We start from the raw sequence: 23,038 nt of genomic DNA, 5'->3' as shown, positions 1-23,038 counted from the left end.
TATTAAATGCATAAAATACATTTTGATTTCTTTTCAAAAAAAAATCAAATCAAATAAATATTTCCTATTTTAGATACCAATAGTTAATAAGAAAAAAATATGTTTTATAATTGAAATTAATGACTAATTAATACCTAAATTTAATGAATAGACTTAATCATGTTTTTGAAATTTAATTTAAGTTAAAAAATCCGAATTCAAATCCTATTTTGATTTTAATAATTTTTTAAAATTATTTCGAATTTAAAAACAATTTTGGTACTAAACAGTATAGTTTAATAAATAAATAAACGTATTTATTTTTTTAAAAAAATTGAACAAATATTTTGATTGTAAAATATTTATCATACGCAAATAAATATGATCATATCAAATATAAAACTATTTTATAAAATTTTCAGCATCATTAGTTTTCAAAAAAAAGAATTAAATTCAGCATCATTAATTTTTTAAATTTTATTTGTTACAAACCTTATACAAATCAAAATATAATTCCTATTTGTAACCAAAAATATATATATAATTCCTATTTTAGAGCTAACATGTTATTAAACATATATTTCCATGTAAGGACTCCATTAAATACGTAAAGGCAATACAATTAAAATTTATATTAATGACTACTAATAATTAGCTCTTTAATTTTTAATATAAAATTTAGGGTTGATCATCAAATTGGTCCCTGTTTTTCTATGGTTGTTTGCGATTAGTCTCTCGCCGGAAAATAAATATGAAAAAAATGTGAATAAGAACCGGGTCAAATAACATGCTACATCAAGCTTTTTATTTGAAAAATAACTGCTTTCCCCCATCTGAAATAAAGGAAAAAATTGAGGTGCAATATGTGGTGTATAAAGGACTGGGAGTAGTAGTAGATGCTCTACTATGATAATTCTGGTCATACTTATTCAACATATAGGGAGAGTTTGAAGGTTAGTGAAATATGAACATAGAGCATCAATAAATAAATGATATGTCATTTATGCGCATAAATTTTGAGGAAGACACATGGAGATCAACTACTTCATAACTTGCAAGAGTCAAAATTATGTAGAAATGATATAAACAAGGTGAATTCTGTGGTGCCTGTGGCAAAGTATGGGTGTGGTGCCTCCTTGAGGTATGTGCAATAGGAATGTGACATGTGGCCACTACTACATCTATTTTTTATTTTTCCATCCATTTTCAGCCTTTTTCCAATAAATCGAAAAAAATACCGAAATTAAAAATAGGAAGGTCCTTTTAGCAATTGTTTGAAACTTGGCTGTGGTAAAAATCTATCTACTGATTTTTACCATCATTGAAGATTGGAACTGATTCCTATTCAACCTCTCACTCTTCCACTCATCTTCAACCTCTCACTCTTCCACTCATCTTCAACTACTGCACTCATCTTCACCAGTGACGACGGAAATCATCCAAGAGACCATCACCTAATTCGCGTTGCCCTAATTTCTCTGCTCTCTGCTATGTCAATCGGTGAAATCCTCGTTTCGATTCATCCTCCTTCTGTGTTCTCGTTCATCGGTCAAGATTCAAGATCTAAAGGTGTGTTTTTGAAAATATCTTCCATTATTTTGCAGTCGTGTTTGTGTGATTTTGGGGATTAGGGTTTAAAAGCTTTTGAGTCAATTTGTTTTCAAAAATACTGGGATTCATGTTTATTGTGCTTTTCGGGTTTAGGGTTTTATCGTCATAGTCTATGACAATCCAAATCCTTTCAAAATTTTTAAAACCCGATTTGTGTTTCTGTGATTTTGGGGATAAGGGTTTTAGGTTTGGAGTCAATTAGAAATCGTTCTCTTGCAATACACCATGAGGCTTTCCCAAACTTAGCTTACTGAAAATTTAGTAAAACACTTCCATGTTCAAGTCTGAACAAATAAATCTGCTACTGCATTAGAGTTTCCCGTCAAATTTCAGGACTTTCTAATTGGATGAATCATCCTTTATAGTTAAAAAAAAAATTCAATGTCATTTAGCAGAGTGGAGAAGTATGGTTAATAGATATAAATTAGGTACTGGGATTCATGTTTATTGTGCTTTATCGTCATATAGTCAATGTGAATCCAAATCCTTTCAAATTTCTCCATTTAGTAGTTCTTCATAGACGTGACTGCAAATTTGAATCTTTATGGTATTTAGGGTGTTTTGTTCTATATTGGTGTTGTTTCATTTAGTTGTTTTTTTGGGTTTCTTATTACAACCAAGAACTGAGAGCTGGGATTAATGTCTCTGTTTCATTTTAGGTTGTTCCAAAATGGCTGAAATTAATGAAGAGGCTCATGTGGACTTGTCTAATTCTGGAGGCATGAATGAGTCTGAGGATCTGAATGATATCTCAGATAATTCTGATGGAGATGATGTGGTCAATAATGATTCTTCCCAACAACAGTGCAAGCTAATTCCTGAGTTGACTATTGATGAAATTAGGGAGCTGGAGTTTTTGTCTGAGCAGGATGCCGTTGAGTTTTACCAGCACTATGCCCAGTTTAAAGGTTTTGGGGTTAGGAAGGATGATGTTCGGCGCGATCGAAAAGGTAATGTTGTTAGTCGCCAGCTTGTTTGTAATAGGGAAGGTGAGAGACATGAGAAGCATTTGAAATAGGTTAGTCGAGTGAAAGAGGCTAAGCCAATGACCAGAGTATCATGCCAAGCTAAATTTCGTGTACGTTTCGAGGCAAACTCCAGCAAGTGGAAGGTTGTTTATTTTGAACCTGAGCACAATCATGAGTTGACACTGGCTAAGCAAGTTCATTTAATTCCGGCATTCAGGGGATTGACTAATGGTGATAAGGCTCAAGTTGACACACTAAAGCTCTATGGCGTGAAGAGTTGCAACATAATGGGTCTCATGATGGGACAAAAAGGAGGTCATGATTCAGTTGGTTTTTTGAAAAAGGACTTATACAACCATGTCGATAAGAATAAAAGGATCAGTTTAGGTGCTGGTGATGCTGCTGGTTCATTAAACTATTTTACGCGGAAAGGGGAGAAGGATCCGATGTTTTATTTCAGGTTCACGAGAACAAGTAATGATAATCTTGAAAATTTGTTCTGGTGTGATGGAACCAGTCGTCTTGACTACCAAGCTTTTGGAGATGTAATCGTGTTTGACAGCACTTACAAAAAGAACAAGTACAACAAGCCTGTTGTTATATTTTCTGGTTACAATCATCACAAGGAGACTACTATTTTTGCATGTGCATTGGTTTCTGACGAGACTGTGGATACTTACAAGTGGGTTTTACAAAGATTGGATGAAGCTATGTTTGGGAAGCATCCTAAAGCTGTCGTGACAGATGGAGATAAAGCTATGCGTGAGGCAATTAAGGTAGTGTTTCCAAATTCAACCCACAGGCTTTGTGGATGGCACATTCAGCAAAATGCAGTTAAGAAAATTCATTTGCCTAAATTCTTAGATGACTTTGACTATTTGATCTTTGGTAATTTCAGTCCTCAGCGGTTTGAATCAAAGTGGGAGAGTATGATTGAAAAGTATGATCTTCGTGAGGACAAATGGATTAAACAAATGTATGAAACAAAGGAGATGTGGGCAACTGCATTTATGAGAGAGAGATTTTTTGCTGGAATTAGGACTACCTCGCTATGCGAAGGTATCAACTCTTTCATTAAGAAGTATGTGACGTGCAAAAATAGTATGCTGGATTTCATTTATAATTTTGAGAGAGCTGTGGAAGAGTATAGGTACAATGAGTTAGCCTCTGACTTTAGGTCATGTTATGGGGAGCCTGTGTTAACCACTGCTTTGAGTGACATTGAACAAGGAGCTGCTAAACTGTTGACCAGAAATATGTTTAGGGAAGTTAGACATGTCATGGAACAAGCTTTGAGCCTTAACCTTGTTGAACGGTCAGAGGTGTGCAACACAGTAATGATAAAGCTGAGTGTATGTGGCAGATCCAGTTCTCAATTCTTGGTTGTTTATGATAAGAATCAGACCACATTTGAGTGTGATTGTGGGCTATCTGATTTTAAGGGCATTCCTTGTTCTCACATCATATGTGCTATGAGGATTGAGGACTTCACCACATTTCCTGCATCTCTTGTTTCCAACCGGTGGTTGAAGACTGCGAAGGTGGATTACATACACACAATACCCTCCATTGAGCTTGATTTTGAAAAAGTGAAATTGTTGCGTAGAGGGGCCATTTCTGCTGCATGCAATTTTCTTAGTGAATATGCCGCTGATGATGCTACAGATTTTTCAGCCGTAATTGAGGATATATACAAACTGGTCTCGAAAGTTCAGAAACGTCGTCATCCGAAATCTACTGAAGGTAATTTATTTGTGATTCGTGACCCAGCTGTCGTGAGAACCCGAGGTGCACGAAAGAAGTTGAAGACTAAGAAGAAGAAAAGACTCTGTTCTAATTGCAGAAAGAGTGGTCACACAATCCGGACATGTCCTACATTGTTTGAGGGAGTCGGAGATGATGAAGTAGATGAAGGAGATTCATCTGTTGAGCTGGATGATGATAGCATTACTAAAAATGTAAGGCAATGTTGTTTCTTGTATTTATCATTTTGTTATTATTGAAACATGATGTTTTGATTATTTTATTTGAAACTGCAGACTGTGGTGTCATTAGCAGGAGGAGATAATGGAGGTTCTACTTCAAGGCAAATAGGCACAGCCAAAAGAAAGGCAAGCGTAAACACACTGTTTATTGTTGCCTTGATTTATATTACTTTTCTGTAATTGAATGAATAATAACTAATATTTGGGTACAAACTTTAGGTTGGAGATAATGGCAATGTTGGTAGTGTTCAAGGTAATGAACGCGATGTTTTATCACCGTCAGCTGGTCCACAAATTGATGCTGCAGGTCCTACGCTGAATTTTGGGGACGGAATGAATATGTTCCCTCAATTTCCCCCACCTAGCCAGATTTTCCATTCGTTCCCGCCATATTCTTCTTTCCCTTCTTCCAGTGGAAGTCAGCAGTTTTTGTCCATTATTCATGAGGTTGAGAGGAGAGCAAAGATGGCAAAGAGGGATTAGTTTTGTCCACTATTCATGAGGTTGAGCAAAGAGCAAAGATGGTAAAGCCTAACATCCCATTCGCAGACGGCACCCGAGGTGTACTGCACAGCCTAATGCCAAAACAACACTTGACTAAGGATGTGATTAATTTGCTTGCTTGCATGTTGACTACGAAGGAGCGGTCATTTGCGCAGAATCCTGGACTTTGGTTTTTACCAACAACTGTTTCGGTAATTACCTAAATCCCATAATTTTCAAATTAATTAATTAAAAACACATGCTGACCTTAATTTTTTTCCTTTAAATTTTAGCTAGCTGTATTGTCATGGACTCCTCATCCTGATTCTACCAAAACATTCTACAAAAGACACTTCATGGGGAAAATTGACTTGCTGTCAAAGGTATTTCTATAACTTGTGTTCAAAAATTTCCAATTCTAAAACAATGTTTTCTTACAATATTGCTTTCATTTTTAGATGTTTGTACCTGTTAATGACGATAGCAAGCACTGGTATCTTCTGGTGGTGGACTTTAACAAAAAGGAAGTGGTCTATTTGGATAGCTTTCCGGATCAAGACAGAATGACAACCAGAATTAGACACACAAAACTGCTGGTATAAAAAAATTACTTATATCTGGTCACTTTTTCAAATCATGCGCTAACAGTTTGTATTTTATGGGGCTGCTAGTGTCTTTATTTAGAGGAACTTCTGGCTGATGGCTCATTTTATATCTCGTCTGATACTCCAAAACCTATTGTCTCTGCATTCAAAGTGGTTGTTCCTAACGGAGGGAGGGTTCAACCCAATGATTCGTAAGTTATAATTTTGTTTCCTTGACAAGTTAATCAAATATTAAAACTCTTAATTCATCTTTTTCTTGCTGTCATAGAAATGATTCTGGTGTATGGGTCGCCTCTTGGATGAACCAGATGGGAGGCAATGGGTACAATATCAAGGTAAGCCACATTGCAACTTCAAGATTTTTTTGTTCAAAATTAGGTTTTTGTTTACTGATTAATAAATTAATTTATTTCTTGTAGGTAGATAACTTCACGAGATTGAAGCTGGGTGTGGACCTTGTTTTGCATTCACATAACTTGCTTCAAGGACAGATGCTGACAAAGGCTTTGGATTATTACCAAAGGATCGTTGAAGCTTCAAAAAAGAAGAAAAAAGTGCCTCAAACTTGCTAAAATATCGTGTTATGTTGAAACTTTTTGTCTCATTGATTTGGGTTTTGTCTCGTTGAAACTTGCGCAGTGTTAGACGCTTGTCATTGTAGCCATTTTGTTAAACTTTAAGCCAATTTTGATTTTGTATGCTGGATTTTGTTTTGGTGATCTTTCGATTTTAACACACTTGTAGTATTATTAAGTGTTTCTAAAGACTTAAGTGATTCTAAACACTTAAGTTGCGTTTTGGCTGAAATTGATCCTGAACACTTGAGTTGCGTTTTGGCTTAAATTGATCCTAAACACTTAAGTTGCGTTTTGGCTTAAATTGATCCTAAACACTTAAGTTGCGTTTTGGCTTAAATTGATCCTAAACTTAAGTTGTGTTTCCAAAGTATTTTCCACACACTTGTAGTATTATTAAGTGTTTCTCAAGACTTAAGTGATTCTAAACACTTAAGTTGCGTTTTGGCTTAAATTGATCCTAAACACTTAAGTTGCGTTTTGGCTTAAATTGATCCTAAACACTTAATTTTATTTTCCCTCTATCTTATCTAATTTTTTCCAAAGTTTTTTACAACCAAATAGACTACCAATTTGGCTTAAAAGAACTTAAGTTTCCAATTGCAAACTCACATGGGGCCAAAGCTTCAAAAAATACTACAAATGTCAATAGCTTAAACATAACAATCCAACCAATCTCACCACGTCTCATGTTTACTTCACATGGGACCAAAGCTTCAAAAAATACTACAAATGTCAATAGCTTAAACATAACAATCCAACCAATCTCACCACGTCTCATGTTTATTGTTTCACATAACCACATTTAATTCACTTAAACAAAATTAATAGAATTGAAACAACCAATGAGACAACAACAATGATCAGATACATTTGCTCCCTTCTCTTGTATTCAGCGATCAAAGCTTGTGTCCTCTCTAAGCCTTCAAAGTTATCCGCAATTGGTGCCACAACTGGTGCATTAGAATGCAAATTATGCACCACAGGAGCCACAGAGGTTTCAACAACACCTTGCCCAGGAGCATCAATCCAGTCAAAATACCCACATGCCTACAAATATTTAACATTACATAAGCTTTAAGTTCCTTGCATACAATACAATACAATAAAAGTAAAAAAAAATTATACCTGCAAAGGACACTTATGATATCTTCGTCCGTAGTTATCACTGGACCATGATGTCCTAATGACTGGAACAAGACCGCAGTTGCATAACCTTCCATCAGCATAAATATTTCTTCTTTGTGGTGAACAAAAAGATTGGGATGCCATAGATAATTTTCTACAAAATCTACTAATATAAAGTCAATAGATTGAAACCTAAAACATAATGACATTGCAATTTTTAAAAGCATCCATAAACTGTAACAAACAAACATCATCCATACAAAAACAACCACAAAATTCATCATAATCATTCCAAAGTTCACACCAAACCACCAAAAGTTACATAACCAAGAACTTCAAAAATTCAACGCTGCTTCCTACGAATAATACTAACGTAAATCATATTATTAGCTACGCTATCTGGTCTAAAGTGCACGGTGTCCCCCCTCTTCAACTTGTTCTCCTTAACATACTTATTCCAATCCTTCCCAATGTTGCATGGAGTATCATCCTCTCCTGGATTCCTCCTTTTCAACTCACAAGCGTAGGTTCTACCCTCCGGGGTTTGTAGAACAACGTGCTGCCAATTTGGCCTAACATGGTTCCGAACATACATCATGGGTAGTGACTGCAAAAAATAAAAAATACAGAATTGGATTAAATTTGAAACTTTCATTTGAGCAAAATGAACTTTTATACACTTCTTCATCTATTTTAGAACTTACCAAAGTCTGATCTCCTTTTGAATCTGATTTAGTAATCACCTTATCAAATGGGTGAAGAACCCTGTTCACACCATTTTCTTCCTCTCCTTCACTAACTTCCATAATTCCATCATCCTCCTCATCTTCTTCAGCATCCTCATCATCTCCCACTGGATCCTCATCATCCACAGCCTCCTCATCACCATCATCAATTACTATAGGTTGGCTTAGGGAAGTGCCAACACCATAGCTAATTTCTTTCAGGGTACCATCCAAAATCTTCACAATAAATGTGTTTTTTCCAAAATAGAAAAAATCACATAAGTGATTTTCTTTCAGGCCATATCTCCTTACAAATTCAGCAACACATTCAAAAATCAAACCCCCTAAGTTCCCAGCAAGTAACCTAAAAGAGAACTCCCCACCTACTGGATCCATAATGACAACACGATCCCCCAAGGCAGTTTTATGTTTCTCATAAAAATCACTCGGTACTTGCAGGTGCTCCTAAGAATTTACAAATAAACCTATTAAAACTTAAAAACAAAAGACTATACTACACAAATTCAAATTCAAATTTAAAAAAAACAGGATTACCATTTTTGGGTCTAACTCTACACTGAAATCAGGCCAAGTAGAGGGTTTCAGGGCGTACTTTTTGACAGGACTCATCTCTTCAAAAATACAGTAAATCAGTTAATAATCCACACATATAGATGTAAGTCAAAGCATTCCATCCATTCAACAACAACCATGCAAAATAAATTATATCTTCAAGTGTAGCCCTTTCTCTTTCAGTACAAAACTTAATACATGCATATGTTTAGGACAGGTAGAGGAAAAAATAGAGGGTAAATTTAACAAATAAAAAAAAAAACTCATTTTTACAGTTATGTTCAGTACAAAACAATTCCAAACCCAAACTTGTAGCCTAAATAGAGGCTAAATTTAACATTCAAAACTCCTTTTTCCAGTTCAGGCCAGATTCAATCACAAGAAAACCGTACATGCATATGTTCTTCATAATATAAACATGATCCACAATATAAAAATCAAAACTTTTTTCAGAGAAGCTTGGGGATGGAAACAAGGAGCATGAAAACATTTGTTCTTTCCAAACAACCAATTCAAGCAACCATGCAATCGGAAAAAAAATCAGGCCATCCAACAAATCATATGCAAAACGTCATGCAACAGCATAAAAATCATAACTTTTAAGCAGACAGTGAGTGAAAAAACGGTTGGGGATGGAAACGGGGTTGAATCAACTTCAAAGTTTTTCCAGCAAAAAAATCATTCAACGAAGGAAGCCATCAACATCAAAGTTTCCTTTGCATGATATACGGTGAAAAACAAAGATTTTTTCTCAAGGATTTAGCCGATCTTGACGAAAAAATCAAAACTTTTTAATTCAACTTGTTCAAAAGCGAGTGCATTTGAATGGAGCATACCTTGGTCGGTGAAACCGCGCCTTCCTGTCGTCGATCTCACAGAACCACCGTCGTTCTCGCCGGCGTCGTGCTTTCCGCCGCAGGACCTCAAAGAACCCTAGTCGTCTCTGCTAACTCTCTCTTTTTCTCTGAAACGTTTAGTATAGTGAATGAGGAAGGGAGGAGTATGGAGAATGATGAACAATTATGAATGTTTCAGTTTTCAAAAGAGAGGGAAACTGAACAGTCAAGTCAATTAATCTGAAAGGTTAAAAAAACTTACTTTAACCATGGTAACTGAATTAGGGAGGGGCCAGTTTGCAATATAATTAACTTTATTTTTATTTTAAACGGTTTTTTCAAAATTACTTTCCACTAATTTAAAATCATTCCGGAAAAAAAAAAGCTCATTTAATACATGGCGGGTTCCTACTGGTCCAAGCAGACAGAGGCACCACACCCTCATTTGAAGGGAGGCACCACAGCAGGCACCTATAAACAATACTTCAATAAACCTAACTACCTAGACTAACACAAAAAACGAAAAGGATACATGAGGTTTACTTGAGCCAAGGAACTACCATTGTTTTTTATCCATTGATATATAACTGGACATTAAACGCACACAAATTCTTAAACCAAATGCAATATGTAACCATGAGTCCATGACCAACGGTTCCCTAAAACCTCAATTAGTAAACTTTGCCATCAACTTATCAACATGGATAATGATATCGTCTATCCTAGGCCGCATAAAAGCTTGGGGCTGAAGCATCCATGACAAACACTGACGAAGAGCTTCTGGATGTGAAGGCTTAGGTCCAGCTGGCCATTTGATATGACCATTTACAATAGCCAATTGCAGGCTTCCACCAGACTCTCCAAGTGCATACTCAAATGGAGATACCCCATACCTAAACCTTAAGTCAGGTGATACAATAAACAATTTGGTATGTACATTGAACTACTAAAGCTGCAAACATATATTTCTAATACCAAAAGACAAAAAAAGTCAAACATTATGTTGGTACAAATGGAAGTAGTTTGTTACTTGAAAGAGTAAAATAGTGTAAATAAGCACAGCTGTTTGTGTCAAATAAAAGATACAATGAAAACTTAAGGAGAAATTGCACTCACACCTCTTGAGGTTTTGCTCAACAACACACATATCCCCTTTAGTTTATGAAAAGCACTCACCTCCCTTCCGTTACCAAACAATTAATAGCGTTAAATAAAACACAAATGACATCTCTGTAAGTGCTTCTTATTCAAACTTATATCTTGGTGACATATCTTATATGGCTATTTTATCTTCCTCTCTTTAATATTAGCTTCATCTTCAACATCTTTCAAGGCCTTTGATCTTCATCTCTTCACTGCCACTACTTGATGAACCTTAAACAAAAAAGAAAACAAAGGCACAAAGACTTAGACTTATTTAAGTGACGATTTGAGAGGCATATCAATCAGAACTAAAAATAAAATTTAACACACTAGTCATCGCACCTTACTCGGTAATTTCATCGACCTCCTTTAGAGCATTTTGTTTCCAGTTGTGTTCCAAATTACGAACTACAAACTGTTGCTGAATAATTTAGGCATACCAATTATCACATGCAGCTTTGTTCCCGATCAATATCATAAACCAAATTGACATTTGAAGAAAAAAATCAGAACCAACCGTAAAATGTATTTAAATCCTCAATGACAAATCAAAAGCTTACCTGAAGTGAGGTTCAGTAGGAGAAAAATGAAACGCTGATGAAAGACAAAAGATGAGGAATTAGGAACGAGGTATGAAGAATGATGAAACAGTCTAATTGATCCCCAAAGGCTTAAATTGCATTATATCATTCTTCTTGTTTTGCTTCCATTATATTTTAGTTCTTCTTTTGCTGATTATTATTTTTCCATTTCACTTGGAAATGTTTTTTGGTACTTTGGAAAAAATTCACATGAAGTTTATATCACGTACCTAGACCCTATAAAATAAAGCAAATCCTCATAGAGAAGGTATGTGAATGAAGGAGTCTTTGACATTCCCATGTTGAGCAACGGTAAAACACTTTCAAGTTTCAACCATAACTCCAAAAGATCATGGACCTCAACTCCATTTCCAAAAAAAAAATATTAGAACAATTTTAACCATACCCAAGTATAGTAAAACAGTTAGGAACTATGCTATTTTGGTGACCAAGTCTCATCATTGCCAATGAGGACACGCCCGATTTTAAAGGATATCCTTACATCATATGCAACAAACCTCTTTAAAAACCTAGTTATTAGGCCTTTGACCAACCTTCAATAATTTCAGTGCATCTCTAAAAAATAAAACCAGAAAGGAACTAACTCGTTGTTGTCATACACACTACATACTAATTAAAATGGCTGATGATCCTCAAGATGTAGCTGATAGGGAGCGCATTTTCAAGCGTTTTGATGCGAACGGTGACGGCCAGATCTCCTCATCGGAGCTTGGGGAAGCACTGAAAACACTTGGATCCGTGACCGCTGAAGAGGTGCAGAGGATGATGGATGAGATTGATATTGATGGGGATGGGTTCATTTCATATGAGGAGTTCACATCGTTTGCCAGAGCCAACCGTGGTCTTGTAAAGGATGTTGCCAAGATTTTTTAACTCATCACCCTAAACCGATCGTTGCAAATTGCATGTTTGGATCAAACCTAATTTTCTTCAGAATCAACCATGGTATCCAGAAGCTATTTACAGAAGTTTCTGTCCAACGTTGAGTTTAACTTTAGAACCAATTATAAAATGTTTTCCAAACATGCCATAAGTAGTTTCATTCTTCCCTGTGTTTATGTTGTCAGCAATTGGAATGGAAGAATTGTTGTGTGCATGATTAATTATATTTATATATATGATGACAATGAGAGGTTCATTGCTTTTTGGAACTTTGTCATGTTGGAACCGTTTTTATAGCTTCACGGTTTTGCCTTGCGATTGTTTTCTAATATGTTTGAGAAACATTTTAGAATTGTTTTAAAGTCATAATGAATTTTGGAGAGAAGTTTACATAAGCCAATCGATACACGCTATTCATTTTTACGTGTTTATTTTGTTTTGAACATTAATTGTATTTATTAGTATTATATAAGAAGACCTTTTATCTAGACGCAAAGATAGGTGACCAATTTGAGATGAGCTAATCCTAAGGAGGGGGGCTATAAGAGGGAAAACAAGTAGTTTTATATGTCATTTAAATGTATCTAGAGAGTAGAGAGGCAGCATGATTTGATAATTTTCTATGATTCTATCTTCACCGAATATTCATCCATTCCGTCATGGGCTTGTTTGTATGTGTGGGTGCACATATTTTGTTTGGCTTTGATCAAAGGAGAGTGACCGGGCCGTGTACAGATATTTAAGGGCCTAAGGCGAAAGTGCTAAAGTGACTATTTTTACGAGAATTTTTAAGACACTTAATATATATTATATTGTATTTCAATTTTCATATTAAAGTTATAGTTTTTTAAGCTGGGAAATCATTTGTAAGAGTTTCATAATCAAACAATTCTAACATTTCTCTTTCAATAGATTAAATAGCTAACTCATTCAATTTATTATATAACATTGTTGACCTTAGAATTTTTTTTATAGGCAATTGACCTTAGATATGATTTAAGCAATTTTAATTTTGAGAAACATCTTTTAGCAATAGCAACTGTTACAGAAATTGTCAATAATATTCTAGAAGAAATATAAACATTTGGAATAGAGAATACGAAAAGTCGCATTATCAATAGGTTCCTCCTTTGAACCGGCTCAGTTCTCATTATCAACTAATTTTTGTCATTTCTCGTAGGTTTCACAATTTTCAATCTTCAAATGTTAATCTTCAAATGTTATTCAGTAAAAGAAAGGAACTAATTTTTTTTTGAGGCCTAAGAATTTTTTGGGGCCTTAGGCCTTGGCCTTTTTTTGTCTAAAGGTAGCCACGACCCCGGAGAGAGAACTTGAAGCAGGTTTTTTTGTGACAAAAAAAAAATAGGCTGTTAATTTTTTAAAACTTGTATGCTATGAAGTCAAGAAAGTACAAAAACCAAGAAGAAGAACGCCAAGAACTCAACAGAACTAAAAAGTTCTCCAACATAATTAAGTTTAACCATGATGAATGAAAATTTACACTCTACCCTTTGAGAAAAAAGGGAAGGCAAAGGGAAAAAAAAAACATTTGCTCTAATTTCAACTAACAGTGTAAGAGGAGGTCCAGAAATCGATTCCTGGCGGTTGCAATTTATCTTTCCGATATACTAAAAAAAAACTAACAATTTCAAAACGTTCACATCCAATACCTAGCACCAAATTGATAATCATCATCCCAATTCCTTATATGTATAGAAACTGCATTGCCAAGTGAACGGACAAATCCAGTCAAATCACTCAGAGAGTGTTGATTAAGAGGAGAACATCGAGCTTCCAAGTTGATGGGTGTCTTCGATGATGACAGGGAAATACTTAGTCGTCGAGCAGCGCTGAAGGTATCTACAAAGAGCCTCAAATGCCCAACTAAGAGAGATAGAGTTGGTAGGTAGAAAGGAAGAATGGGGCAAATGGTGTGTACCTTCAAACCTTCTATGACTTTTCTCGTATATGGGTGGGTTTGGGAAAAACGAGGTCATAATGAGTATATGGTATGGTCCAACATAGGAACCGTGGGATCCTCTAACTCTCACTTTGATCGAATGGTCGCATATGAGTTTGCATACTGTACTGATGACCTTAAGCTCCATATCTTCTCCTCGGGCACAGCTGCACAAGAACTCTGACCCTCAATGGGACGTGGGTGATGGGAAAGTATTTGGGCATGAACACTTTACTTGGGGGGAGGCGACATCGGAACCACGTTAATTTAATCGCGTGTGTAGTCAAGAGTAAGTAGCAGTAGATTTTGACGAGGCCATAGTCGAGGTTTAGGGTTTAGGTATATTCGTTTTAAGGGTAGCTTATGCAAGGTTGGAGTGTTCGTGCTTGGATCTTTTTCCGAGCCCAATTGCTTAGTTATGTGGTTCCTGAGTCGTTTGAGGGTAATGCACATGTTCATCACCAAAGGTCTTCGAGGCGCTTGGGGAGATGAGGTGGTGCGATCGAGAGGCATCTTCCAGACTACCGGAACACAAAACAACTTTTCATCCCATTGTTTGTTTGTTGTAATTGAGGGTATCAACAAACAATCGATCACACAACTATTTCAAAGATAACGAAACTTCCACTCTTCTAGACATATACTCCACCTGTCACTATTTCAAGAATCTTATGGATGTCGGGTCCCACTGATTCTTTATTTGTAAATTTTAAAGTTTTTAACACAAGCAGCTGCTTCAAGTTCAACCATTCAAACCATTTGATTTGAGTAACTGAATCTGTACTTGATGAGTAAAGAATCAAGCAACTCTTCAATACCTATTTTCCCTTTTTTAAGCATAGGTTCAGACTTTATCCTGCAAAAGAATGTCGACACTACAACATTTTAAGCAACTGAGAACAATGACGGTATAGTCACAAAATTTTGGTTAAATATTGAAATTGATATTTACCATTGTCTAAGTTGAATCTAGTTCAATGTTAATTAAAGGTTTGAATTTGGTTTTACGTTAGTTCCTCATAACACATCTTCTCAAATTTCAATGCACCGAATATGATTTTTAACTGAAAATCAAATTGCCATAGTTGAATAACTATATCAGTTTCTACCATGTAATAATAAATTAATAATGTTTTGAACTTGTAAATACTTTCTGTGCTCTTTTCCAATGAAAAAGAAGTCATGGATAAAATTGAATAATCCATCTTTAGAAGAGGTAGCAACAATATATCAAACACTAGGTTAAACATACTATGGAAAATGAATATCAGCAGTGAGCGTGCCGGAGTGGTTATCGGGCATGACTAGAAATCATGTGGGCTTTGCCCGCGCAGGTTCGAATCCTGCCGCTCACGATTTCACATTTTCTCTTTTCAACTGTTTTTGTTTTAATGGCTTATAAAAAAATCAACGAAAAACGCTTGAAGGAGGGTTTCCAACAGTGCATAATTTTTTTTTTTTTAAATTTTTGGACGAATAATTTCTTTTATAAAGTGGAGGGCCTAAGCCCAGAAGAATAATTTCTTTTATAATTATCTTTTTTCTTGGTCAAATTTTATAATTATCTCAAAGTAAACTGATATAACCACGCAGTTTAATTTTGGGTTGGTTGATTAGAGCCCAATCTTTTATACAAGTCATATAAGCATAGAGGAAAAAAGAGGCCCAAGTTTAGTTCACAAAAAAAAGCCCAAACTACTAAATCTTGGTAAAAAACGAGAAAAGTTAAAAAGTAAACAAAAATAAAAAGCGCTAGAAGGAGGGTTCGAACCTCCGACCTTGTGGTTAACAGCCACACGCTCTAACCAGCTGAGCTATTCCAGCTTGTGATTATATCACCAGTGTTGTTCTACAAATAATAGAAACACAATAAAAGAAGCTGTAAAGTAAAAATTCGAATCTTCACGACATAAATATCACTGACACTAAACTATCTTTGTCTCGTACTTTCGTTGAACGGGTAAAAGAATTTCAAAGGACCTCCAAAACCCAACATACACAAAAAGGAAAGTTTCTTCTTCCACATTGTCACTGATGGCTTCAACTTCAGCTGAATCTGCTCCTCCACCACCCATTTCATCTCCTCAACCCCCTGCTCCTGCTTCTTCTTCCACTACCCGTAAGCTCTCTCTATTTCTTCATAGTCTTTTGCAATTTTGAGCTATATTATTATTATTACCCCTAAACATATTTCACCTGATTTTTTTATTTTTCACGTGAATATTAAGCTATGTTAATAGTTATTACTTAATAGTTAATATCCCTGCTGTTACTTTGGCTCAACGTTTTACAATATTAAAATTTCACATGACTTTTTTGATTAAAGGATAAAATAGGAATACAGATTGCGTTTTTGTAATACACAACTAATGGGTGGGAGTTGGGTTTGGCACCCCACCTATGGGGCTTGGCACCCCACTTTATCAAATACGGAATTTAAAATTCCGTATTCTCCCTATTGAATACGGAACTTAAAATTCCGTACTGTATTTAAGCATGCGTGTCACATTTTCAACCACTCATTATATACTAAAACAGATACGGAATTTTATTTTCCGTATTGATACGGAACTTTAAATTCCGTATTTAATAAAGTGGGGTGCAAAGCCTAAGGGGTGGGGCACCAAACTCAATTCCCCTAATGGGTCCTGGAAATTTTTGATATGTTGAGTTTTACTTGGCCTGTGCATATTTTCATGGTGAACTCTAATTCCCTAACATTGTGGATTGTTTATCAATTAGAGGATAAAATAGTAATAAAGAATCACAAGTAATGGGTCCTGGAAATTTTTGATATCTTGAGTATTTATGGCATATGTATGTTTTCATGGTGAACTCTAACATTGTGAATTGTTCTCATGGGGTTTTGAAGGACCCTTGTCATTCAGATCTCAGTTACATATCTTTGCCCAGAGAGCCAAAGTTGGAGGTCCAGTGTATCAAACTGTGAACGAGGGAACTCAACATGACCCGAGGTTCCGGTCCACTGTGTCCATGGGTGGGAAGAGCTACACTACCCAGTTCTCTTATTCTCGTAGAAGAGTTGCTGAAGAAGAAGCTGCTAGGCTCGCCGTGGAGAGCCTCCCCGGATACATTACAGATGAAGCACGCCCTCTTCTCGGTGAGGTGTGTTGTGAGAGTTTTTGATAGTTTGGAAATGCAGTAGTAGTTCGAGAATTGATCGGTGGAAAATTCGATAATTGTTGATGAATAAAAGATACTGAATCAGTTCTTACAACAAGTAGTGAGAATGATCACTTATATACAAGCTTAGTAACCAACTTTCAGTTATGTTACAATCTGAATACTAAGTTACTAACTAATATTTACAACAGAATCTACTAACTAATAACAGAAATTACTAACTCTGTTAATAGTGGTTGCAGTAGGTCCAGGTTCAGCTCTTGACCTGTGTACCAAATTTTGTTGACTATTTTTGAGCTAGTGTTTGTGATAATGTGTTGCAGAAGTTTTTGACACTGAGCTCTGCAATATATTAGTTTTGTTTTATGGATGTTTACTCACATCTTGTTTACAAATATGCTAGTGAAAGTGCTTTGTAATTAGAAGAATTTGATTTATTTTTGCACTTAGTCTGCTATCCTCCCTCGGATTATGTTTTACTTGGTTCTTTCTAATACAGTTCCTGGGTCAGTCATGAAAAATGCATTGCCTAAAGATCCTAGATGAGTAAATTTTCTTGACTCGTGTTTGCCATGATGAACCTTGTATGTATGAGCAAATTTTATGCAAGAAATTTAAATATATTTTTGCAAGTTATTTTATTGTTGCACATATGTCTCTCTCTTACAATGAGTCTTATTTGAAAATCTTCATGTAACCTATCACGGAGCCTTTTAATTTTAAGGAAGCATGGAAATTGTATCAAATAGTTTCACCTGTTTGCTTTTTCGTGCAAGGTTTTTGAAGTTTTATCCTAATGAAGTATCGTTATAAATTGTTGTCCTGTGAACTAGAGTTTCCGTGCTTCTTTTTCCTTCTTTGTTGAAGTTTTGAAACTAATCCAGTGTAGCATGAAGTAGTCATGTTTAAGTGTTTAACTCTATGGGCCTGGGAAAACTTGGAAAGTATCTCGAGATACATGCTGACTGCTGGTGAAATATCTTATTACTGACATATGCGAAAAAATAGAAAGCTAGTGAAATAGTTCCATTCTTCATGATGCTTTATTTGGATTTTTTGTTGCTTCAATTGTCTTGGTCTTGTATTATCATCTTATACTGTTTTTCTTTTAAGAATCCTTATTAGACTTCTTGTTGTCATCATCTACAGATTTTTTCATTATGTAAATCTATTGTGAATGAGTATGCCACAAAGCTGAGTCTAGCACTACCTACGTACAACACCCTTCAACAAGAAGGGGTGGTTCCTTCTTTTACATCTTCTTTGGTTTTCAACGGTTCAACTTATGTGGGTGAAGCAGCTAAAACCAAAAAGGATGCTGATCTGTTAGCAGCTTGTGCTTTTATTCTTTCAAATCTGGGTATGCTTTTATTTTATTTTTATATATCTTATACTAAATTTTTTAAATAGTTTCTTGTGAACTGTGTGTTTGTCTACTAAAGAGGTATTTAATGCAGGAAACTCTGGCCCTGGAACGATGCTCTTTCATATTATTAAGGCTAAACATAATGCAATCAAAAGAAATGATTTGCAACCTATTTATGCTAGTGGTGTGTCACCATCACCCATAGCAAATCCTGGACATACCTCCGATATGCCTGATCATAAAGATAAGGAAGTTGCAGGTCCTGTTTCTCATGGAAAAGTTGCTGAAGAAGAAGCTGCCAGGCTTGCTGTGGACAGCCTCACTAGAAACATTACAGATGAAGGACACTCTCTTCTTGGTGAGGTGTGTAGTGACAGTTGTTGACAGTAGTTTCAGACTTTCAGTAGGTCCAGATTTAGCTCACTGACCTTTTTACCAATTGTTGTTGATTAATTTTGAGCCAGTGTATGTTGATAATGTGTTGCAAAAGTTTTTGACACTGAACTCTGCAATATATTAGGCTTATTTTATGGATGGTTTACTCACATCCATTTTGCAAATATGCCAGTGAAAGTCCTTTGTAATTAGAAGAGAATTGATTTATTTTTTGCATTTAGTCTACTATCCTCCCTCAGATTAAGTTTTTCTTGGTTCTTTGTTATAAAATTTCTCAGTCTGTCATGAAAAATGTATTGTCTAAAGATCTGATATAAGTAAATTTTCTTGACTCGTGTTTGCCAAGATGAACCTTGTATATAACTATAAATGAGTAATTTTTAATGCAAGAAATTAGAACCCATTTTTTCAAGTTATTTTATTGTTGTATATATCATATATGTCTCTCTTGTAATGGTAAGAGTTATTTTGAAAGTCATCATGTAACCTATCACAGAGCCTTTTAATTTTAAGGAAGCAAGGAGGTTGTATCATATAGTTTCACCTGTTTGCTTTATAGTATAAGTATTTTAATGTTTTATCCTAAAGACGTATCTTTATAACTTCTAAATTTTGTTGCCCATGGAACTAGAATTTTCATGCTTTTTTTGCCTGCTTTGTTGAAGTTTTGAAACTATGTGTAGCATGAAGTAATCATGCTTAACCCTATGGGCTTGGGAAAACGTGAAAATAGTCTTGAAATAAATGTTGACTCCTGGTGAAATCACTTATTAGTGATTACTACTGACTTGGGAAAAAATATAAAGCTGGTGGTGAAATAGCACTAATCTTAATGATGCTTTATTTGGACTTTTGCTGGCTCAATTTGTCTTGGTCTTGTATTATCATCTTTATACTATTTTTGTTTGAAGAGTCTTCATAAGACTTGCTGTCATCATCTTCCAGATTTTTTCATTATGCAAAGCTATTGTGAATGAGTATGCCGCAAAGCTGAATCTACAAATACCTACATACAACACTGTTCAACAAGAAGGGCCACTTCCTATTTTTATATGTTCTTTGGTTTTCGATGGTTCAACTTATGTGGGTGAAGCAGCTAAAACCAAAAAGGATGCTGAGCATTTAGCAGCTCGTGCCGTTATTCTTTCAAAGCTGGGTATGTTTTTATCTTATATATCTTATACTACAATTTTTAAATAGTTTCTAGTGAGCTGTTTGTTTGTCTTCTAAAGAAGTATTCAATGCAGGTAACTCTGGCTCTGAAACAATATTCTTTCAGATGATTAAGGAAAAATATAATGCAATCAAAAGAAATGACTCACAACCTATTTATGTTACTGGTGTATCACCGCCACCGATAGAAAATCCTGGTCTTTCCTCCGATAAGGAAGTTGCACGTTCTGTTGTTGAATCTAGTAGGCTGCTTTCCTCATGTCATGAACTTCAGGGGCCAGCTGTGTCACTTCAACCAGGATCAACACTTCCTATTAACTCTGGTTTATGTTCAAAAAAGAGGCGAATGAACGAGGAGAAGGCTAATAAAAACCTCGTTTGGAATCTCCGTAAGTATAATATCTCATTTCTGTATTTTATGATGTATTTCTTTTGCTTCTTTTGTTATATTTTTCTTCACTGTGCAGCTTTCTTTACACAGTATAGTTGGGGTTCACTTCTCAAATGTCTTGAAGTCTGGGGAGACATAGTTGATTGAAAATGGTAGTTTTGGTAGATTGTAAGGCCACCAAAAGTCTCATAGCAACTGAATTAGTAAAGGAGCTGAAATTACCACTGACATAAACTTCTTATTGCGTGGAATTAGGGGATGGGCACAAGATTAAATGCTATGGAATGTGTCAAGGAGTTACATTGGTGTCCCCAGACACGAAGATCAAACAGTATTTCTTCCTTTTTGGATTGGGAAGAGCTGATTAGGAGTTGGCCCTTGATTGGCTAGTCACTCAAAAAGTAACTTTTAAGCTAAACTAGAATATGAAGTCTATCAAACAGCTTCTACTTTATCTTTAAACCTTTTATTTAGAGCTTTTACTTAAAAAATAGTTTTTTAAGTTCAAAAAAACCAGGGTCAAATGTTTCCTTAGTCAATTCCCACCGAGGACAACTTATAACGAAGTAATAAGCAAATGACTGTGGATATATAATTAATTAATTAATTCCTGTATACTTCTCCTACTAAAGAAAAATCATTCATTTTGCAATCTGTTTGAGATCATCCATGTTTCATGTGAACAATTGGGGTAATGGCACATGGAATGAGGAATACTTAGTGGCTATATACTGTGACTCAACTTAAGCAGGCTAAGTACATGTAAAAAATGACTGTGAATATTATATAATGAGGAATTTAGTGGCTATATACTGTGACTCTACTTAAGCAAGCTAAGTGAATGTATTTGTTTGTGTGAAGGCAAGGCTTTGTTTTAACATGTGGATGTGTGTCTTATGATTAATTCGATGCTCTGTTCTGTTGCGAGAATTTGCAGGTTACCTGCTGGATTTTTCATATGGTACAAGTCCATCCTTGCTCAGCAGCACAGCAACAATGTGGACATGTGATGGAATTCTTTTACATGGGGAAAAATGTAAAAACTAGCTCGTGGATGAATATCTCATTCAAGTTCCTTGTTGTGAATGTACTTAAATCCTTGTTCAGGGGCTATTGTTTTTCATTATCAACTTATCCAGAACTGGGTTTTAAACTTTGAGAATGTACAGATTTACTCTCGAGGACCAGGATCCTAGCTGGCACAAGTACGGTACTACTTTTTATCTATTAAAATGGATTTACCTATCTTAGATTATGGTTCCTTTTTTGAGTTAATGGTGAATCGGTGATTGATAGTGGCTCATTTTGGATTATGGTTTCTGCTGACCATGGTGATTTTCAAAATTTTCCCAATCATGGTTATGTAAGGATGCCATGCTTCTATCAGTATTTTTTTAGTGAATAGAGAAATTGAATACAAACTCATTTGATAGTCAATAACATTTTCTGTTGCATATCTTTTTTCATTTTTTACTTATGATTTGTGAAAGAACTAGTAAAGAAAATGACATTTTCTTCACTTGTGCCATGTTATTCTCATAAAATCTGCATATGTCAGAGTTGAAACATCTCATTGTTTTCACTAGCATTGGATTGAAACCAGGAAGCATCCTGCTCATCGTTTCCTCATAGATCCTATTAATTGGTATGTCAAAATAACAAGTGAAACTCATGTCTATTTCTTAAACAAGTGAAGCTTTACACCAAAATTTTGGCATCACCCTGTGAAAATCTCACTTGGGCGGAGGCATTTCCATTGTATTACATGTACATGTGAGAGAGATGTTTTAGAAGCCTAAAAGCATTTCATTATTCATGGTTAATATTAAGTAATAATTAAGTGTTATACAACTGAAATTAGCCAGGTGTGTTAAATCAACATAGCAAAGCCAAACTAATGTCAGAACCAGCTGGCAAACATTGAAGATGAATATGTTTTAAATGGATTTGAGAGAGAAGTCAGATTCTGATCTTCTCCCTGCTCAAGAATTTCCAAGTTCATGGCAAGAAGGACCTAATTAGACAGTTTACATGAGACAAGGACAAGGAATATGCTCATTTTCAATGTCCAAAATATCTTCTTTGTGTTTATAAAAGATATACTTAACTGTCTTTCATGAGCAGCAATAAATAGTTCCCCTGGAAAAAGAAAGATAACCCTAAAAAAAGAACACTCAATGTGGGAAAAATTGAGTTGACCACAGGAATTCATTTTGATTTCAAAAAATTCAGTTTGATGGAATCTGCCCACATCAGTGAATGCTAATTGGTTCAGCCACTTTAGATGAGTTTGCATCATGTTGTTTTTAATTTCTTTATTTCTTATTTTGGTTAATTAGTTAAAGTATCATTTATGTGTGTCACATTTTAAATCCAAGCCAGAATTTATAATCTGTTGTAGATGCAAACTTTCACTAAAGTGGTCTTAAATCGAAACCGATCAACCAAACTAAGCGTGTAGATCAACTGCGTAAAGTTGATCTAGCTTAAGTAGCTGCCCATATAGTGATTAG

At 35.3% G+C, this 23,038-nt stretch overlaps 5 protein-coding genes, 1 long non-coding RNA gene and 2 other non-coding genes across 12 annotated transcripts; 5 read left to right on the top strand and 3 right to left on the bottom strand.

Annotated features, from left to right (window-relative positions):
- Positions 1-1,519: 1,519 nt before the first annotated feature.
- Positions 1,520-2,824, top strand: LOC130733744 (uncharacterized). The gene is made up of 2 exons (XM_057586006.1): positions 1,520-1,548; positions 2,250-2,824. Exon 2 carries the CDS (start codon positions 2,261-2,263, stop codon positions 2,606-2,608), a length of 348 nt encoding a protein of 115 aa, XP_057441989.1. The 5' UTR covers positions 1,520-1,548; positions 2,250-2,260; the 3' UTR covers positions 2,609-2,824.
- LOC130727597 (protein FAR1-RELATED SEQUENCE 5-like) lies at positions 2,636-5,053 on the top strand. The gene is made up of 3 exons (XM_057578778.1): positions 2,636-4,516; positions 4,598-4,669; positions 4,763-5,053. Exons 1-3 carry the CDS (start codon positions 2,636-2,638, stop codon positions 5,024-5,026), a joined length of 2,217 nt encoding a protein of 738 aa, XP_057434761.1. The 3' UTR covers positions 5,027-5,053.
- A 2,287-nt stretch (positions 5,054-7,340) lies between these two features.
- Positions 7,341-11,519, bottom strand: LOC130733743 (uncharacterized). Of its 2 annotated transcripts, XR_009017579.1 has the most exons (4): positions 11,172-11,519; positions 10,954-11,067; positions 9,469-10,842; positions 7,341-7,497 (listed from the first exon to the last, which is right to left on the bottom strand). It is a non-coding gene; the product is annotated as an uncharacterized LOC130733743 (long non-coding RNA). The 2 variants fall into 2 exon arrangements; XR_009017578.1 differs by having other exon boundaries at positions 10,954-11,519.
- Positions 7,493-8,559, bottom strand: LOC130733741 (uncharacterized). Its single transcript, XM_057586004.1, has 2 exons — positions 8,039-8,559; positions 7,493-7,941 (listed from the first exon to the last, which is right to left on the bottom strand). Exons 1-2 carry the CDS (start codon positions 8,453-8,455, stop codon positions 7,678-7,680), a joined length of 681 nt encoding a protein of 226 aa, XP_057441987.1. The 5' UTR covers positions 8,456-8,559; the 3' UTR covers positions 7,493-7,677.
- A 221-nt stretch (positions 11,520-11,740) lies between the features above and the next one.
- Positions 11,741-12,364, top strand: LOC130733742 (polcalcin Ole e 3). The gene has a single exon (XM_057586005.1). The coding sequence runs from the start codon at positions 11,832-11,834 to the stop codon at positions 12,084-12,086; it is 255 nt and encodes an 84-aa protein (XP_057441988.1). The 5' UTR covers positions 11,741-11,831; the 3' UTR covers positions 12,087-12,364.
- Positions 12,365-15,328: 2,964 nt separating this feature from the next.
- On the top strand, positions 15,329-15,410 carry TRNAS-AGA (transfer RNA serine (anticodon AGA)). The gene has a single exon. It is a non-coding gene; the product is annotated as a tRNA-Ser (tRNA).
- A 395-nt stretch (positions 15,411-15,805) lies between these two features.
- Positions 15,806-15,879, bottom strand: TRNAN-GUU (transfer RNA asparagine (anticodon GUU)). Its single transcript has one exon. It is a non-coding gene; the product is annotated as a tRNA-Asn (tRNA).
- A 130-nt stretch (positions 15,880-16,009) lies between these two features.
- LOC130733740 (uncharacterized) lies at positions 16,010-21,775 on the top strand. Of its 4 annotated transcripts, none has more exons than XM_057586000.1 (7): positions 16,010-16,174; positions 16,928-17,181; positions 18,349-18,559; positions 18,657-18,928; positions 19,907-20,117; positions 20,209-20,523; positions 21,463-21,775. In XM_057586000.1, exons 1-7 carry the CDS (start codon positions 16,090-16,092, stop codon positions 21,570-21,572), a joined length of 1,458 nt encoding a protein of 485 aa, XP_057441983.1. In that variant the 5' UTR covers positions 16,010-16,089; the 3' UTR covers positions 21,573-21,775. The 4 variants fall into 4 exon arrangements, with proteins under 4 accessions (XP_057441983.1, XP_057441984.1, XP_057441985.1 ...); XM_057586001.1 differs by having other exon boundaries at positions 16,036-16,174; positions 16,928-17,176; XM_057586002.1 differs by lacking the exon at positions 16,010-16,174 and adding an exon at positions 16,699-16,754 and having other exon boundaries at positions 16,928-17,176.
- The last annotated feature ends 1,263 nt before the right edge of the window (positions 21,776-23,038 follow it).

Source organism: Lotus japonicus, chromosome 1 (genome assembly GCF_012489685.1).
Source record: "Lotus japonicus ecotype B-129 chromosome 1, LjGifu_v1.2".
In the NCBI taxonomy this organism is placed as follows: domain Eukaryota; kingdom Viridiplantae; phylum Streptophyta; class Magnoliopsida; order Fabales; family Fabaceae; genus Lotus; species Lotus japonicus.
This window is presented reverse-complemented; position numbering and strand designations above follow the sequence as displayed.